Genomic DNA, 19633 nt, shown 5'->3' on the forward strand with positions numbered 1-19633 from the left:
AAATTTTTAACAATATCCTTCCGAAACGGTGCATTTTAGTGGTCAAAATCCTCACACAACTGCAGTATATGACTTTTACTTTGTTTCAACACTAAAACATCACAGCTATTTCAAGATATGTTTATTCACTTTGAAATCACAATTACTGTACACTTATATTATGAAATGATACAAATAACACTATCGTATGAGAAAGCGGTGACAGTCCGTTGATTTACCAGTAATCGGTCAATACTGGGCCATTTACGGCCATTGTTGGACACCGTCTTGCCGGTACAGGGCCGGTACAGAGCCGGTGCATTGAGCCTGCACTGGGGTGATGATTAACCCGGTACCGTCAGCCAGTTACGTCCCGATGCTGTGTACGACAGTGGGCCGGTATTAGGTCACTACCGTTGGCCTGACAGTACTGCGGTAAAGAACTCGAAGAAGGCGTTACAATAAACAATCAGAATATCGCCCCAAACGACATGTGTTGGGAACCTCCTGCTTGGAGATTTAAAAAGTATTTGCTTGAGCAGTGTGCCGGGTTAAAAAGTTATCATTGTCACACTTCATTGTCGCTTCCATACCTCTATTTAATAAATACAAATATTAGTAAGTTCAATGTCACAGGATCGTATAAAAGATCGAACACATAAGAAAGTCTATTCAACTTTGGATAAAGTAAGACAACGTCCTTTTATGTGGGCCATGCGCTTTAAGGTGGTATTTTAAGAGACGTATGTCATTAACAAAACATATATTTTAATCTCTAATTTTTGAGTGGCCATGAACGCTGGAACGATAGAACCAGCATAATTATATTAGCTTACATTCACCGCCTCAGGTCGTAACTATATGTACAGCACTAATGACATCAATGATAACAGAACATAAAACATATAGCCAAATGTTTTAAATAAAAGTTGTCTTACAGTCATATCATATTTTGACTAGTAGTTTTAATATGTAATTCATTAAAAAAACTGGACAATGCAATTTGATTTGGTATATCAGGAAATCGGCGATTTCGGTCTATTTCAGAAATATGTTGTATACGTAGGACATCTCTGCAGTACATATTCTGGGCTGATATTTCTAAATTCGTTTTTCGTTCTCGCGATTCCGGAACACAGGTAATACATTTTGGCACGTGTTTTTATGCATTCGTAACACCTCGGCCATTTTCCATCGAAAACAACCTCGGATGTGTGCCGGTACATCAGTAGAAGTAGTTCGTGCAATTTAAAATAAAAGTAATAAATAATTGTAGTGTTTAAACGTGAATGTTTTATTACTTAGTTTAAATTGATTGCCAGTGAAGTATTATTGCGTAAATAATAAAGATTCTCAAGAGTATAGTCATTAGGTTTAGCTGTTCTATTGGAATTAGTACGCGATCTATTTGCAGCGAAGTTAGACTGTAAAGATTAACATCCGTGGTTGTTTTCGGTGGAAAATGGCCGAGGGGTTCCGAAACGTTTCAATGCACTAACAATAGAGAGTTTGCGAACCACAACTTGTAAGGAGACGGGTACGTGCGAACTACTTTTTACACTACGCAATCCTGGTGTGTACGTTACACTCGTGGCACTTTTCCACAGTGCAAACCATTGGTTCGAAGGACCGAAGCATAAATGTTTAAAAAAAATAGTTTTCAGGTTCAATATTTAATGACCATAATGCAATTGTATATAAATTCTTTGCAACGTGTGTAGGTGCCATAAATAGTTAGGTAAATCTTACGGAAGAAGATTTTCATAAATTGGCTCAAAACGCGCTTGAACTTTTTGTTTTGGTAACGTCTTTCAACAAAACCCTACATCTCTTATAAACACATGTTTATTTGGGTAAAAAAATAAACAAAAAAACAAACACATAAAGCAAAAAGGCGTTACAACGACCACTTAAGGAAAAAAAATAAACAAATAAATATAATTTACTAATCTCAATAAGATAATATTTTGTATAAAGCATTATTTTTTATCAATTCGTACTCGCAAAATGTATTACTCCAGTCCACCCACCTTTTGCATTTTTTCCTTCTTTCAATTTAGTCTTTTAATTCGGCAGGTGCGTGTTACCGGGTTGGGAGAACGACACATATGCCATCCAGTCTCCGGCCCACCTGGCAGCTATTAACCAGACCATACCTACCACCGACGACAAACACCAGTATGAACAATGCAACTTTTGGGTCGCCGACGCCGACGGAAATGAGCACCAAGAACAGTGTAGCCAGTGGGTTTATGACAAGTCTGTATTCACGTCCACTCTCGCGGCCGACGTAAGTTCAATAAAGTGTGTTGTTGTTGTTTTTTCACATAATGGTAGACTATTCAACCTGTAAAGATGTTCTCTTTTGAAAAATTAAAAAAAATAAAGCTGTATATACATATTTATATTATGTGGCCACCTGTCTTAAGCAGCCAAATTGACTCATTGACAGTCAATTTGGCTGCTTAAGACAGGTGGCCACTTAATGCAGGTTGGAAATTGCTTTTTAAATGACAATTGGCAATCATAACAACCACCCCACACAACCATCATTATCATAGTCTTTAAATACGTTTAAATACTAATGTATATAAAATAGTGTTATTCCAAAAATTATAATCAAATGCAGAAGATAAATGTTCATACATACATGTATGCAATTAATAGTAAAACAAATATCATGAATTCACAAGCCAATTGAGTTTCTTTATATAGTAGAACGTACGGGAGGAATTTGGTATGACTCGATAGGGCAGTTGGCCTCTTGAAACAGGCCCTTTTACTGTATATACATGTGCAGTAGTGGTAAATGTTTTGTCAGAATACGTTCAATCATGATTGGTATAAAATGAATTAGTTTTATTCGAAACACAAGTTTTAAAGCTACTGCCAACTACCAGCTCAACGGAATGTCTGCGCTTAACCAAAATGTTAAACGTCTGTACCGATGAGCAAAAGCAATATACGAGTAAGTAGTTTCGCGCCGAATGGTCTTTGGCTCTAGCGGGTCAAGGAAACGGCGTCAATTAAACGTGAAAAGGCAAAGCTCACAGAAAAGACAATGAAAGAGCGTGACACTTAAATGCGGTTGACGGTGTTTATTATCTTAGGAAAGAACTTTGATACATGTTCGTTGAATTTACCAAAACAACTTATTTAATCCTATTTTTCATGTTAAATTGACGCCAGCTCTATTGTAGCTGGACATGGTGTGTGGGCGTGCCATTATGAAGTCGAACGCCCAGATGATCTTCTTCTTTGGTCTTCTTGCCGGCTCCTTCCTCACTGGTCTCGCCTCCGACAGGTGAGTCTCGTGCATGCCTCAATCGTAACTACTCGGCCATTTCCGTCATGTTATTTCGTTGGATAATAGGCGATTAAGTTCTGATCGGTGACATTACAGTACGAAGTAGTACCAATCTTCGCAGAGTGGTGAATGTATCCGCATCCCATGTTTTGGGTGTAATTTTCGTTGGTGTCGGATAGTTTATAGGAATATTTTAGTTTTTGTGTGTGTGTTTTTTTTGTGTGTGTGTGTTTTTTGGTTTTTGTTTTTTTTTGTGTGTGTGTGTGTGTGTGTGTTTTTGTTGTTGTTTGTGTGTGTGTGTGTGTGTGTGTGTGTGTGTGCGTGTGTGCGTGCGTGCGTGCGTGCGTGTGTGTGTGTGTTTTGGCTAGAATTGTCCACGCTTTTTGTCGTTAGAGATTAAATAAGTTTCGATTGCCTTGCCAAAACCATCTAAATACCACAACTATACGAGAACGAAGTTACATACATTCATCAACACTGTGTATGCGTGTGTACGCTTGCAAACGGCGGTACAGTCAACAAGTCGCTTTTCTCCTCATAAACCCTTTTTATCTCATTAAATGTAAGTGTTTACTATATATGGACAAGAAATGCACGTGCATTCCAGTGCAATAAAATGGCAAACAAACTGAGTTTTAGGCATGGAGACATAATCGAATACTAAGATAAATTTGACCTATTACATGTAGTAAGACAGCAATTGATTTATATCTCATATTTATATAGGTTCGGCCGGAAACGGACGATGATGGTGTCCACCACGATATACGTGCTAGCGGCTACTGTGATCGCGTGGACGCCAAGCTACGTCGTTTACGTTCTACTTACGTTCTCCGTTGGCTTCTTTGCCGTTGGAAACTTCATGCCCGTTTTTGTTATCGGTATTTCTATTCCTAATCGATGCCATTACCACAGGCTTATGAAACGTGCGCTGCTTGTCCGGGAATCGAACCCGGGAATCTTGCTGGCAAGTCAGTTGTTCTATTATCTGAACTTACCGACGAGGTAAACTTACAGACTTTAATATGAAGTTTCGTTGAAGTCGCACCCTAATTATTTGGACACCTTACACATACTTAAAGGAGCACCAATTTATAAATGATTTTACACGTTAAATCAATTCCTGTAACCTCGTTCTTAAATAATATTGACAAATAGGCGATCCAGATATAACTTGCATAGCGTCAGTATGTCAGGTAAGACGCTCGGGTCACTGCAAGCGAACTCTTTTTATGGATGGTTAGATAGCATAATCATGGAGAGAGCCTAATTCCGGACACATTGTAAGTTTTTTACATTTACTATTCAAGAAGATAGTAAACAAGCATTACTTTTTACCATATTTTCCATTAAAAAATGCTTCGAAAGTGCATACATGTGCTCCGTGTATTGTCACACCAGCATGCCTTTCTCTGACGTAAGCCTATCTAGACCGCACACACGTACATTGTATGATGTTTTTGTCTTTATTATAAAACACATTGCTCGGTATGAACTTCGTAATTTGTGTCCGAATTTTGAAACACTGTCCGGAATTAGGCAACTGCCAATATATCTCACACAAACGCACTGGTCTATTACCATTCATTTATTCCCATCTTTGCACTTCAGGGATGGAGTTTGTGGGTCCCCCGTACCGACGGATAGCTGGAGTTGTGAGTGGCTTCGAATGGGCAGCCGGGAACATAATCCTGGCGGGGCTTGGCTACCTCATCCGGGACTGGAAAACACTGCAGCTGGCGTGCGCCCTTCCCGGAGTGCTATTCCAGCTCTGGTGGAAGTGCGTTTTCTTTCTGTTTTTAGGTGGTCAGGAATTATTTAAGAAGCATTTCGAGGTACCTCCATTGCCTTGGTATCGGCGGCATTGTGTAAAATCGTTAACCTTGGCCAAACCTTAAACGTTCAATATATGATATGCACACGCAACGTACATGTGACCATTCTTATGTTCATGACTCTGATGGTCGAGTTACGCCCCTTGTTTGTCTGCAAAACGCACAAGACCGTTTGTATACACTTGTGTTGCTCTTGTTTGCCCCGTTTCGTTGACACGTTCGAGCATTATCTCTATTTCGAGTAATTTATTCTTCACCTTAATTAATCAATTTGATTTCGTCCAATTTGTTTTGGCATTCATTTATAATTCATGATAGCGAATGGTAATCATTCCATGTCATAGTATCGGGAACATCATGTTACTGACCCAAAATTTCGGCCATAAAATACGTAACATGTTTATCAGATGTACGTCTAGATTTTTCTGGTCTCGTACCCGTATTCATTTTGAAAATGGTGAACAGTTATTGTTCTCCATTCTATCAAAAGTCAATGTTCGAGTAAAATATAAAAAGAAAATACAAAAATATGTGTTCATATCATCAGACTAAGTCACATTTCTTTATTTTTATTAAGATGGAAAAACAAAAAACAAAAGAAGTCCCAGTATGAACTTATATGAAATAACTAGCTACCTGCCATTGGTTTATTTTATCGGATTTACTCTACATTTTTGTTGCCAAGACGCGTTTAACTTTGTGATCAATAATATCAAAGTAGTTCCCTAATGCACCAGTCAATTGTAATCACGCCCCAAGGTCCGGGGAATAACGGGGACTTTGACTTCTGGTCCAGCGAAGCCCGGGTAAAATCCCCGCCCTGCGGGGACGAACTGCTGGTAAAATCCCCGCCAACCGCCCCCGCACCCAGCGACCATATGTAAGGCCCATTCCCTGCTATGTTTGGCGCGAAGACAAAACCACCACATTAACCCGGCACTGCGGGGCCACCTGGAAGGTAAAAGCACGGCCATTTCCCCGGCTATCCCCGGTAAACCGGAGGGGGGGAGGGCGTGGTTACAATTGACTGGTGCATAACTCTCAAATTGATTTCAGATATTTCCCTGAGTCACCCCGCTGGTTGTACACTCGTGGCCGCCTAGCGGATTGCGAATCCGTCATCAGGTCCGCCGCAAAGTGGAACAAGAGGGAACTTCCGGCAGGCTTCTTCAACAAAGTGTTCAAGGAAACGCCGCCAACGAAAACCGAACGCATATGGCATCTTTTCACCAACAGAGCCCTTCGTATTCGAACCCTTACTATCTTTTTTTGCTGGTACGGTTATGGTTAACATCAAAATGCGCACGTAAAATGAGTCTGCTCCAGGTTTAAGCGAGTTGTTTCGAGTCTGCAACCAAAGTTAGCTACCAAAATGTGAAATACCATAAATCAGCAAAGTAAGATTCAATTTAAATCTAGTTAGAGCACTACATATAATACATATGTGTGTATATGGCGTACACCGTTAATAGATTATATATATTTTTTGAGAAAATATAAACATGGTCAACTCAATCGATTTCCAGAGGGCGCTTTTCATGTCAATATGAAACAAAACATTTGCATAAAAGTCATCATCATCATTCCGCCGTTAATAATAAGCCATTTTTGTCATGGGGAGGGGGTCAAACCTTTTACAACATTTAGAGCTATCTTTTTCGGTTCTTGGGCGAGAAGCACACATCTTAAGATTCGCTCCCAAGTTGGACCTTCTCTAACGTCAAGCCTAGGAACCGCACATGTTTATCATTTATTGGTGCTCACTCATACAATTTTGGCATTTGGTAACTAAGCGGTTGTTGCAATGCATTTTTTTCCCAATTTGATTTCCCTTCGTCGACTATAAACAATATTGATGTTATTTTTCTAAAGTCACATGCCAATTATGGACCTAAATTTATATCTATACTTGAAATTGAAAAACAATTGAGAACAAACACATTATTTATACATTTATTTACATTTCATCGCTATCAAAGCTCTGATAATGTCAATATTTGTTAACTAGTGAGTTCATATTTGTATTCATTCACCTATTTCCTATAAGCTAATTCATCAGGTTTGCAGTGTGTCTGTCGTACTACGGGCTCGCCCTCAACATTGGGAACATTGGTGGGGACATGTTTCTCAACTTCTTCCTCCAAGCACTCATGGACATTCCGGCAACCATTATTACGCTCGTGCTTCTCGATCGCACCGGAAGAAAGCCGCTTCAGGTCGCCAGTTTCCTCATCGGTGGCGTTGGGTGTCTGGCGACAATGTTTACAATCATGTATGGAAAGGAAGGTGTGATTCTTCAAACAAAACACTCCATATGTATTGGTAGTGATATCTGGGTTATGAAAACTTATTTGTGTCGAAACAATTAAATTCCGAATTTCATGACACGTCAACTCCAAGACGAAATGTGTACAGTAGATTTGCATTGGTTCTATATGGTTGTAATTGAATTTGATTGCATAGACGTATTATGCGAGCTTTTGGGTATAGTATATACAGTCGAACTTCGTTGGCTCGAACTCCTAATTAGCTCGAACTGGATGTAAAGGACCGATTTCTTCATACTGAAGGTTAGCATTCCCGCTTGGCTCGAACTTTCCTAGGCTCGAGGCATTTTCAACGGTCATTGGTAGTTGGAGACAATGGGGTTTGTCTGTAGAATGATCACAGCAAAAATTTAGATAAAAAAGAGTTGGTATTTTTTAATTTTATCGTTTGTTTTAAAAGTCTTTGTCTATAAACGAATTGTAAACAGACTCAAAACATAAGCGATGTAAGAAAACTGTTTAATATTGCGTTGACGTGTTTAATTCCTAATTAAGGTTTTATTAAATAGTTAAGATTAATTTCTCGTGTGCAGACTATCAAACCGTAACAACAGTACTGGCAATGCTGGGTAAGGTTGGGGCGTCGATGGGGTTCTCCATGGTGTACGTTTACTCCGCGGAACTCTTCCCGACGGTTGTCCGTAACGCTGGCATGGGATCCTGCTCCGCAGTGGCTCGAGTCGGGGGCATGTTAGCACCGTTCATAGCTGACCTGGTAATAAATATTAGCGACAATAGTAACAGAACTTCTCGCTGTCCAATTACCAATCGATAATGAAATTGCTTTATTTGAGCATAGACAAATTTAATGTTTATGGTTATAAGATATGGGGATACGAAAACATTTTTATTGAAACAAATCCATTCTGTTTATTCTATGATGTATTGGAATGGAGAATCAACTCATGTTTTACTTTTCTATAACGTTGTATTCTTCAGAACCGGCTGGTTGGAGGAAGTTTCGGGCCGGCGCTGCCTCAGCTGGTGTTCGGGAGTCTGACTGTTGTAGGGGGCTTTTTGTCGTTACTCCTGCCGGAAACGTGCAACCGCCGGCTCCCGGAAACCATCCAGGAGGCAATCGACTTTGGCAAGTAGGTGAAAAATATCATTGTGTGAGTCAGGAATCTTGAATCATGCAACGCAGCACAGCCAATACCTTGATTATTCAGTGGATTTGTTCAAATGAAATGTAAGGAGATAACTTTACCTCTTTCATGAGTTTAGATTTCTATTTGAAAGCGTCATCGATGTGGACATGTGATTATGTTAATTGGTTTAAATTACATTGATATGTTTTGACTTTTAAAGGTATTTTTTAAATATCAAATTGTTAATACGATAGATTTTCTGAATTAAGCTGTTGTTGTTTGAGTTTTGTTGTGTTATATTTAAAATAATAAACTTGATTCACGCAGACTATTGCTTTAATTGATACTATTTCAGAGAATCAGATGAAACAGGTGAAAAGGAAGTAGAGCTGAAAACAGAGAAAGAGGTGTATGAAAACAAGGCGTTCGAGGATTCAAACCTCAATACCAAACTGTGATATGATTAATATGTACTTTCAGAGAAAATTCAAAAAACAACTTTTCAATCGATGAAGCGGACAGCCGAACATTTTTGTATAAAAACATGCAAACATGATTAGATAACACAGATATGTCATAGCTTAATTACCTCAAGTGAGGGGAAGTTGATGTTGGAGGCTTATTGTAGCTAAGCGTGTTTTACAGACCACACCCAACAATGATGGGAAACGACTACAGTTTTAAAAACGTTTATTTTTAAACATATGGGATGTACGGATGGCTAAGGTGTTGTTGCTGTTTGTTTTTATATGATTACCGTTCAGAAAAATAAATAATATATATATACCTTTTTAACCCCCCCCCCCTCTGTAGTTAATTGGCCTTAATCTAAATCAACGGCGACGCTAGCGATACGGGCATAGGCACGTGCAGTACCGTTCAGTTCCCATTGAGAAAATATATTCCAACTATGCCAAAATGGTTAAACAAGTTGAGGACAAAGGGGACGGGACAGGACTGGACGGGACGGGGCAGGGCGCGGCTGTGCGCGAGGTTTAGCCATTGACTCCGTAGCGGGTGCGTTGGACGGTCAAATTTGGCCTAGCTTTGCCCCGCTCTTGTTGTTACTGTATGCACGTAACGTCATAGTAATATTCTCTTTATTTCCACCCGAAAGTGATTTAAACACATTAAACAAACAAACAGTCACAGCAATATATATTACATGTTATAAGGCACAAAGTTGTTACAAAATGATGACGATGTTAATATGATAATATTGTAAGATAAAGCATATACTTTAAAACTGAGTCTATATTTTTTGAGTTTGTGGCTATTTTCATTAATGCGATGTACACTGCACTGAATACTTATTTCTATTATTGTATTTTATTCCGAAAAAAAAAGATAAAATAGAAAAAAATCAATATACAAAAACATCTCGTGGCACCTGGTCAAAAACTTGCCGAAATTGAAATGCAAGTAATTGAAGGTGCTCAGGAAAAATGCTTTTATAATAATACCTTTGAATTTCCGGCATCCGTTTTGAAGTAACTAATGATGAATCTATATTTATTTTTTAAAATGTTCAAAAACCTTGAAATGCACTGAGACATGCAAAATAAAAAGTTAACCAAAAATAAGTGTTTCAATAATATTAGAGCTGTCGCATAAGTTTTAAAGATAGTACTCATGAACAAGCAAGAAACATAGAGAGACGAACATAATAATAATTTCTTATGCCAATAAAATAATCAGCAGTGAGAGGCCCTTTGTTTGTGTAAGTCTAAGTCTGCTTGTACAATGCATTGTGAAAATATCTACAGACTGCGCGGATACGTGTGTCTGTATGGTCACTCGGTGCAGCATGTTCATGACGAATCGCGCTAGTAGAGTAAGTAGTAAATGAACTCTGCACTATTACATGGGGTCTCGAGTCTGTTCATTAACACTTGTCTCTCGGTGGAAAGCCTTGAGCACGAAGAAACACGATGGACGTCGACGTCAGCTGACCACGCAAGACATTGAGTACATATCCCGCCTGGGGATGTCTTGTGTTTGTGAGGAAGCAGATAGTTGTTATCGCATGACGTATATCTTCTCGTGATTTCGCAATTGACCATATTAAGGACGGGTAGACGCGAGTATGGAAACTGCTAAAAAGTTGAAACTCCGGGTCGCCGGTGACTCGGGATTTCCATATATCGTTATAGAATCTCGTAATAGCTGTTCTGATTGACCGTTTCCAAGCCAGTTGTATAGGAAGCTTTGCTGTACATCTGTTGGCGTGTATGTGCTGTTCTAAACCATAATAACTAAGGATTTAGAAGATGTCTGGGATAAAACCTAGCTGGCTGCTATTACCACGAGTACAGAATAACTGTAGCCTATAGTCGAACACATTCTTCACAAGTAGTGATGCATTTAAAGTGCACAGTTTGTGGAAAAACATGAGCTTTCGTAGGTCGATCTGTGATACAATAGAATACCATCCCAACAGACTGAGAGCCATATCAGTTCGTGTCCTCGTGTTAAGCTTTTGACACATATTAGCCGCGAGACGAACGTAACGTTCGAGCTTCTTAATGTCAGATTCAGTGAGTAACGACCATAATTCAGAGCCATAAAGGACCGTTGGTGTAGATTTTTTTTCCCTAAGCCAGCAAGCATTAGCGGATTGAAATCGTAGGCTGACTCTCTGATTGTTAGCAATCGTTTTAGTTCTTTCGATATGCCATTAACGTCATTACGGGTGACGTCACAAGTTAGTACGTCATCCGACGAGTACTCATTGGATTTAAGAAACGTTTGTATTTTTTCAGCTAGTTTGGCATGGAATATAGTATCATAATCAGGAAACTGTTTAGGCCGAAAACATCTTTATAATAATCGCTAAAGGCATTTGAAATATCCTGGGGTCTCTAAAAGTTATATTATTCCACTGAATTTCGTTGATAGTTTCTTTTGTCTTGTTCTGATTCTACTTCGAGCGGAAAAGTCTCCAAAACAAACGTATATCGCAAGTTGCCACACGGTTAAGTTCTTCATAAAAGTAATTATCACATTGAGACTTTGCCTGTTTTTGAGTGTTAATAAACAACATAATTATATACATAACCACTATTTATACATTCAAATAAAAAATGTAAAAACAATAATACTATTATATCCATAACAAGTATGTACATGTATACATTTAAATGAAATATTAAGTGTGAAAACAATTATATAACTATATAAATAATAAATATTCATACGTTTATATAAGTGTGAAAACAATAATATAATTATATACATGATAATTATGTAAACATTTATATAAAAATAAAGTAATAATCTTAGTTTGTATATAATTATTTATAAAAAGTAGTCTAATACTCACTTTAACTGCCACAAAAGCTTTAAACCTATGTGTCTTATATAAGGAATCGGATAGGTTTTAATTGTCGCTTCTTCGTCATCAGTTCAGATAACACGAATAATTAATTAGTTAAAATGCTAATTGAAACTCGTCCCTTATTCTTTAGTTAACCGAAACACTAGAGGAAGGATGCATTTTGATTTGGTATATGAAGAAATAGGCGACTTCGGTCTGTTTCAGAAATATATTATATACGTTGGAGGTCTGACTAGTACATATGCTGGTCTAGTATTTCTAAGTTCATTTTTTGTTCTCGCGATTCCGGAGCACAGGTAATTCAAATTTGTTTATACTATAGAGATACAGTGTAAGTTTATTATACATTATGTGTTATAGGCAGTCGTTTAGTCTGAAGTGTGAACTCTTTTTATCAAATTAAAACCAATACATGTATGGAGAACACTTTATATACTTTGGTTTCTCGCTCTTTTTTAACATAAATAGCAGAGAAGAAGGGCATTTTTAAGCCATATATTTGTCCAAAAAAGGAAAGAAAAATCCTAATATTATAATATAATATAGTCTACACATGTTATTTAGAGACTTAGAGATTTTTTGGTATTCACAAGTCATTCTTTTATCAATCCGTATCCATATTTTTTTCTGTAGTATTTTGCAAGTTAAATAATACTTTTGCAATATTAAACATACAGTAATATAAAAATAATAATTTAATATTTTTTATTTGGCAGATGCGCGTTGCCAGGTTGGGAGAACGACACATATGCCATCCAGTCTCCAGCCCACCTGGCAGCTGTAAACCAGACCATTCCCACCACCGACGACAAACACCAGTATGACCAATGCAACTTTTGGGTCACCGACGCCGACGGAAATGAGCACAAAGAACAATGTAGCCAGTGGGTTTATGACAAGTCTGTATTCACGTCCACTCTCGCGGCCGACGTAAGATAATTTATTTTATTAAAATGGTTTATTTCTTTACACAAAATGGTACAGTATTCAATCTGTAGTTCGTTCAATAGTGCGAGCGTTTACAAAACGTAAGCAAACTGTTTCGTTATTTATACCTGTTGCAACGCAGCGCATACACTGCTATAGGGGACCCAAACAGCAAAATGTTCGCTGCAAACGCGTTAACTGAACGAATTGGCAAAACATGCAAGTGCAAGATATACGTAACGTACGTATGTGTTATATTGGTTAGTGCTACAATAAACGTTGGTTGGTCAGAAAAAGCTCAGTCGACATTGGTATAAAATGATTTAGAACCATAACGGTGCAGTGTTTACGACTTCCACAATAGTTTTATACCGTTTGACGTAGCAACTTGTCAAAACTTGATAATTCCGCTTCAAAAAAAAAAACGAACGAACCGGCGTCCATATTTTTTTAAGAGCAATGCAAATATTTGCAGTATCTTTCGCCATGGGAAAGAAATATTGGTACTTGTGCCTTTAAATAACAAATTAAGCTTCATTAAAACCAACTTATATGAGTCAATTTACGCCAGCTCTATTTTCAGCTTGACATGGTGTGTGGGCGTGCTATTATGAAGTCGAACGCCCAGATGATCTTCTTCTTTGGTCTTCTTGCTGGCTCTTTCCTCACTGGTCTCGCCTCCGACAGGTGAGTCTCCGTGCATGCCTTCATCGTAACTACTTGGCCATTTTCGTTATGTTATTTCGTTGGATGATAGCCGGTAACAGTGTGTGTATACCACGTGATAAATTGCGTTAGAAATGCTACGTCGGAAGTCAATATTTTGATTTGAAAAAAAGACTTTAAACAAAGATAACTTGACCATTTCTTCACCATTTTAAATAAAACAAAGCGCAGTCTACGCCGCTTAAGAAGCCCCACCCTTGGCCTATTACCAGAATTGGATTGCAAGTTTAGTTTCTTAAAACACATCGACAAACCTTTTCACAATACGGCCGTCTGACGGAGCACTGTTATAACATTATTTTGGAAACAGGTTTGTCGACGTGTTTGATGAAACTAATGCCCTCATCAAATTTCGGAAATAAAACAAATGCGGGGTATAGACTGCCCTTTGTTTCATTTAAAATGGTGTTGTTAATGAAAAGTTATAATAGATTTAAGTCTTCATTTAAAGCAAATTTTTGCCTTCCGACGTAGCATATATGACGTAATTTATCACGTGGTATACACACACTGGGTAATGTTCCGATCGGTGTCCGTGAATGTTTGTACACAAAATCGGAAAAATGTATAATTAAAACGTACTAGTATCATTCATTTTGAGAATTAGATTAATTTCTCTTGCTTTGCCAAAGCATTAAAATACCACAAGCATATAATGTGCGCCTACGGACGGCATCCCGGTGTATGCATGTGTATGAGCATTGGATGAACGGACAGGTGTCAACGACCCAAGCTGTATCTCTATCAGTTAGGTGTAAGTCCAATGGTATGACATGCATTTCAGTATCGTTTAAGGCAAATGTTTACAAACTGAGTTCGGCGTTTCATGGCATAATCGAATGATCAGAAGTTTGACCAATCAGTAACAGTGTGTGTATACCACGTGATAAATTGCGTCATAAATGCTACGTCGGAATGCAATATTTTGATTCGATTGAAGACTTTAAGCAAAGATAACTTCACTATTTTTTCACCATTTTAAATGAAGCGTAACGCAGTCTACGCCGCTCACAGAGCCACGCCTTCCGTCTTTTAACAGAGTTTGACTGAAAGTTTAGTTTCTTAAAACACTTCGACAAACCTTTTCACATAACGGCCGTCTAACGGAGCAATGTCAAAACATTATTTCGGAAAGTGGTTTGTCGAAGTGTTTGAAGACTCCGGAAATAAAACGAAGGTTGGGCTCTTTAAGCGGCATATACTGCCCTTTGTTTTATTTAAAATGGTGTGGTAAACGAAAAGTTATCTTTGTTTTAATTCTTCGCTTTAAGCAAAATGTTGCCTTCCGAGGTAGCATATTTGACGTAATTTATCATGTGGTATGCACACACTGAGTAAGATGTTCATTGATTACATGTGTCGTAGATTCGGCCGGAAACTGACGATGATGCTGTCCACCACGGTTTACGTGCTAGCAGCGACTGTGATCGCGTGGACGCCAGGCTACGTCGTTTATGTTCTACTTACGTTCGCCGTTGGCTTCTGTGCCGTTGGAAACTTCATGCCCGCTTTTGTTATCGGTACCACAATCACTAAACATTGCCATTTCCACAGGCTAAGAAATATATTGTGCTACCAGTCCGGGAATCGAACTCAGGAATCTCGCTGGCATGTCAGTTGCTCTACTAGCTGTGTTGAATGTCCCGGGAAACTCATTCTCTTTCGGAACCGTGCAAATTACAATATATATTTTGTTGTTTTAAAATATCAATTTTGTTTTAAAGTTAAATGCGCATATAAACGTTTAGTATATTTTCATTGTATCTGGTGTCTGATGGTTTGGGACTGTCCGGAATTAGGGACTTACCTAGTATGTCGTAATAAATGCAGTGTCCCGTTATCTATTAACTTACATTTGAACATTTCAGGGATGGAATTTGTGGGTCCACCGTACCGGAAGGTGGCGGGAATTGTGAGCGGCTTCCACTGGGTTGCCGGAAATGTGATCTTGGCCGGGCTTGGCTACCTCATCCGGGACTGGAAAACACTGCAGCTGGCTTGTGCCCTTCCCGGAGTGTTATTTCAACTCTGGTGGAAGTACGTATTCAGTTCTGGCTAGCCGGTGTAAATTCAGTTTCCTCAGATTTGTTTTGGCATTCATTTATTCATGATAGGAGTTTTAATCAGTATCACCCTAATCATATAGAGTATCATGTCCTTATCACAACAATACATTTGTTTTATCCATGCAAGGACACCCTTGCATCATGTTTTACTTATTTCAATTTAAATTAACAATTAGTATGCTTCTTCATTCTTGGTTCAATTTCAACGTTGAATGGGAAAAAGTTGGTTCATTTCATCGAATTAATTTTTACTTTTGCTAACATAATTTATGTAAAATGTGGAGTTTGTGGACAGTTAATTGTATATATACATGTAATACAGTTTCCATAACTAATTAAAATTATTTAAGATTCTACCCCGAGTCTCCCCGCTGGTTATACACTCGCGGCCGCCTGTCGGAGTGCGAGTCCATCATCCGGTCCGCCGCAAAATGGAACAAGAGGGAACTTCCTGCAGGCTTCTTCGGAAAAGTGTTCCAGGAAACACCGACAATGACCAGTGAACGCATATGGCATCTTTTCACCAACAGAACCCTTTGCATTCGAACGCTTACTGTCTTCTTTTGCTGGTACGGTTATTGTGAGCTTTCACATACACATGCGCACGTAAACTGAGTCTGCCGTAGGTTTAAGTAATTTAGTTTGAGTCTGCAACCAAGGATAGCAAACGGAATGAAAGAAAATACAAGAATCGGTGCGAAGTAGTCTATATCTTAAAATCCATTTGAGTGATACATTTATTACCGGCGTATACCTTATTTGCGAAAGATATGAGATTGAATTGTGAAAAATATGAAGAGTTCTACCATTCATAGAATAACACTCAAAGATTCACTTTGATGCTGATGTCGATGTGTTTTAATCTCTCATCCCAATTGTAGATGTTACTTTTGTTATTAAATCAAAAATATTTTATAAGCAAAAACTTGATGATGATATCGCCGATGTTAAGGCTCTGATTATGTCAATAGTATGAATTGTTGAGTTACAAAATTATTTTTAAGTTATTATGTCTCATATATAACAATACCTTTTCCATTTTACCATTTTTCAGGTTTGCAGTGTGTCTGTCATACTACGGACTCGCCCTCAATAGTGGTGACATTGGTGGAGACATGTTTCTCAACTTCTTCCTGCAAGCACTCATGGACCTTCCGGCTACTGCTATCACGCTCGTGCTCCTGGATCGCACCGGAAGGAAGCCTCTCCAGGTCGCCAGTTTCTTTATCGGCGGCACGGGGTGTCTGGCAACCATGTTTACAATCGTGTATGGGAAGGAAGGTTTGATCATACAAAAACACACTTTTATCATATGATTGTAAGATCTGGGGTATTCGCAAACTTAGAGTTGTTGAAGGGGAAATGTAACCACTCTACTTAGTTGAATTTTGCTACACCAACGAGTTTATTATCATAATAGTGTTAAGGAAGCTTTACAATAATCTTTGACGTATTTCTAAAAGCAAAGAGGTTAAAAAAATAAATTGAGTTGATCTCTTTTGTTTGATTCGTTCATCCATATAAAAGCGATTTTCCATCATAGAATTGTGCAAATAATTAAGTCTCTTTATTTTCTGGACAAAAAAGGAAGGTATGAAAAAATTATTAAATATGCATAACTGGTAAAAAGTATAAATGATTTCAGCTCTAATTACAGAGTAAACGTTTGGTTTTCATGTGCAGCATACCAGACGGCAACAACTGTACTGGCAATGCTTGGTAAGGTCGGGGCGTCGATGGGGTTCTCCATGGTGTACGTTTACTCGGCGGAACTCTTTCCGACGGTGGTCCGTAACGCAGGCATGGGATCTTGCTCCGCAGTGGCTCGAGTCGGGGGCATGTTAGCACCGCTCATAGCTGATCTGGTAATGAACATTGTCAACGACAGGAGCACAACAGATCATTTCGTTTCTAATTACCGATCGATATTTAAATAAATGTATTTGATCTTATGAAAATACATATTTAAGCGTACGGTTGTGAGATCTGGGAATACGAACACGTAGATTAATTGGAACAAATTCATTGCTGTTTCCGAGAACGTTTGGCAAGGGAAACCCAAAACTAGATTCATAATTTATAGAGAGCAATTTGATGTATATACAGAACTAAATTGCTTCAAATTTAAGTTTTCACTTATACATGTTCTGTATTTTAGGACCGGTTAGTTGGCGGGAGTTTCGGACAAGCCCTCCCTCAGCTTGTGTTCGGAAGTCTAACTCTCGTGGCGGGCTTTTTAACGCTATTTCTACCGGAGACATGTAACCGCCGGCTCCCGGAAACCATCGAGGAGGCAATCACCTTTGGAAAGTATGTGACAAAACACCTTATGTCATCTTCGGTTTTTCTTCTTCTCAAATAGGCTTACTAGCAGACATCATCGTTGTTGACAAGTGATTCCGTCAATTGGTTAAAAGTTTAACTTAAAACTACATGTACAATCTATCGTTTAAAAAATGATCTGGTTGTGCACATGCGAGAGATTTTTCTACGTTCAGTTTAAATTCATTGTTTGTAAATGTGTATAGAATACAGTTTTGTCCTAATATCATTTCAGTAAACCAGACGACACGGTCGAAACGGGAGTCGACATATCAGTGTCAGAAAAAGAGAAGGAGGTGTATGAAAACAAAGCGTTTGAGGATTCCAGCCTCAATACTAAGCTATGATGTGATTAAAATGCGATGGTTTCAGATACCATGAGTTCTGTGTAAGATTACCACTTAACCCGGATTGTTTTTACAATATCTGAATAAAAAGTATATATATAATAAAATGGCTAAACGTAAACTGTTTTGTTGATAAAAAAAACAGGGACATATTGTAAATCAATATTTCCTTATCCACAAAACAGGGACATATTGTAAGTCAATATTTCACTATCCACAAAACAGGGACATATTGTAAGTCATATTTTTAATAGGTACTAGATCAACCTCCAAAAATAAGTTGTGTTTGTGTGTTGATAAAATGTCAAATAGTTATATGCAATGGTATTTTTACTCATATACATACGCATATATTCATTCTGGTGCCTAGTTTACGCAATTGTAAGTCAATATTTGACTATCCACAAAACAGGGACATATTGTAAGTCAATATTTGACTATCCACAAAACAGGGACATATTGTAAGTCTATATTTGACTATCCACAAAACAGGGACATATTGTAAGTCAATATTTCACTATCCACAAAACAGGGACATATTGTAAGTCAATATTTGACTATCCACAACAAAATTAGCCTCGATGCAATAATAAGTCCCATAGGGGTTAGTGCAACAAAGGGTCTTTAGACAGCGGGTGATTCTCGAAAGTTGAGACTGCACTAAGTCCTTTGAACGACACCTGGCGAATATAGTTTCCAAACATACACATGAGGCTAGAAACACCTCCGATCCAGAGTATTTAAAGATTTATTGGTTCATTGCCCGATGGGATAGAAAAGGGAAATCGGTGTAGTGGATTCATTTTGAAATGGAAAAGCAAACAAATTAGAAACATTTGCCCAAAATGTCGAAATATTTCTCCATTCGTGTGTGATCGATATTTACTTGAATGGGACATTGTCCAAAAATAAAACTCGAATAAAACACAAGTCATTCTTTCATTCCGGCCTGAAACATCGAAGGGAACGGATCAGAATATATCCGGAAAAAAGAAAAGAAAAATGAAGATCCGCGACTCGCGTCTCCCCTTGAATTGTCCACGTTTACTTTTTTGTCAATATCGTAGAAAAAAGTAAAATCTCTATAAACGCACCGTTTCGGACTAGAAATTATTAAAATTCTCATCGGGGAACCGCCCTGCCAACATTATAAACTATTATAATTTCAGTTGTAAGGGAGTAGCGAATGTCAAAAGAGAATGCCCATAACTTGTTGCGTCCTATCTTACGTCTATTCCACGACTAGATACGCTTGTGTAAGGCCAGCTTCTTCCACACTGCCATCAAATGCGAATTACTTGGGCGGTGATCAATCGGAACACCTCAGCCATTATCCAACAAAATTGACCGAAGCTTACCGGAGAGTTGCTCC

General features: G+C 38.3%; 2 protein-coding genes across 2 annotated transcripts; both read left to right on the forward strand.

Annotated features, from left to right (window-relative positions):
- The first annotated feature begins 1049 nt into the window (after positions 1–1049).
- On the forward strand, positions 1050–9257 carry LOC128236400 (organic cation transporter protein-like). Its single transcript, XM_052951247.1, has 10 exons — positions 1050–1118; positions 2056–2269; positions 3180–3283; positions 4013–4167; positions 4898–5066; positions 6178–6396; positions 7181–7407; positions 7982–8163; positions 8388–8539; positions 8892–9257. The coding sequence occupies exons 3-10, from the start codon at positions 3186–3188 to the stop codon at positions 8992–8994; spliced, it is 1305 nt and encodes a 434-aa protein (XP_052807207.1). The 5' UTR covers positions 1050–1118; positions 2056–2269; positions 3180–3185; the 3' UTR covers positions 8995–9257.
- A 197-nt stretch (positions 9258–9454) lies between these two features.
- On the forward strand, positions 9455–18261 carry LOC128237799 (organic cation transporter protein-like). The gene is made up of 11 exons (XM_052953385.1): positions 9455–9529; positions 12078–12169; positions 12590–12803; positions 13384–13487; positions 14892–15046; positions 15395–15563; positions 15943–16161; positions 16647–16873; positions 17276–17457; positions 17751–17902; positions 18150–18261. Exons 1-11 carry the CDS (start codon positions 9455–9457, stop codon positions 18259–18261), a joined length of 1701 nt encoding a protein of 566 aa, XP_052809345.1.
- Positions 18262–19633: the final 1372 nt, after the last annotated feature.

This window comes from Mya arenaria, chromosome 6, assembly GCF_026914265.1.
Source record: "Mya arenaria isolate MELC-2E11 chromosome 6, ASM2691426v1".
In the NCBI taxonomy this organism is placed as follows: domain Eukaryota; kingdom Metazoa; phylum Mollusca; class Bivalvia; order Myida; family Myidae; genus Mya; species Mya arenaria.

Coding starts and splice junctions, on each gene's coding strand:
- LOC128236400 (XM_052951247.1), top strand. CDS start 3,186: ATGGTGTGTGGGCGTGCCATTATGAAGTCGAACGCCCAGATGATCTTC. Junction 7,408..7,981: donor AATCATGTATGGAAAGGAAG/GTGTGATTCTTC, acceptor TCTCGTGTGCAG/ACTATCAAACCGTAACAACA. Junction 8,540..8,891: donor GAGGCAATCGACTTTGGCAA/GTAGGTGAAAAA, acceptor ATACTATTTCAG/AGAATCAGATGAAACAGGTG.
- LOC128237799 (XM_052953385.1), top strand. CDS start 9,455: ATGGTTAAACAAGTTGAGGACAAAGGGGACGGGACAGGACTGGACGGG. Junction 12,804..13,383: donor CGTCCACTCTCGCGGCCGAC/GTAAGATAATTT, acceptor CTCTATTTTCAG/CTTGACATGGTGTGTGGGCG. Junction 17,903..18,149: donor GAGGCAATCACCTTTGGAAA/GTATGTGACAAA, acceptor ATATCATTTCAG/TAAACCAGACGACACGGTCG.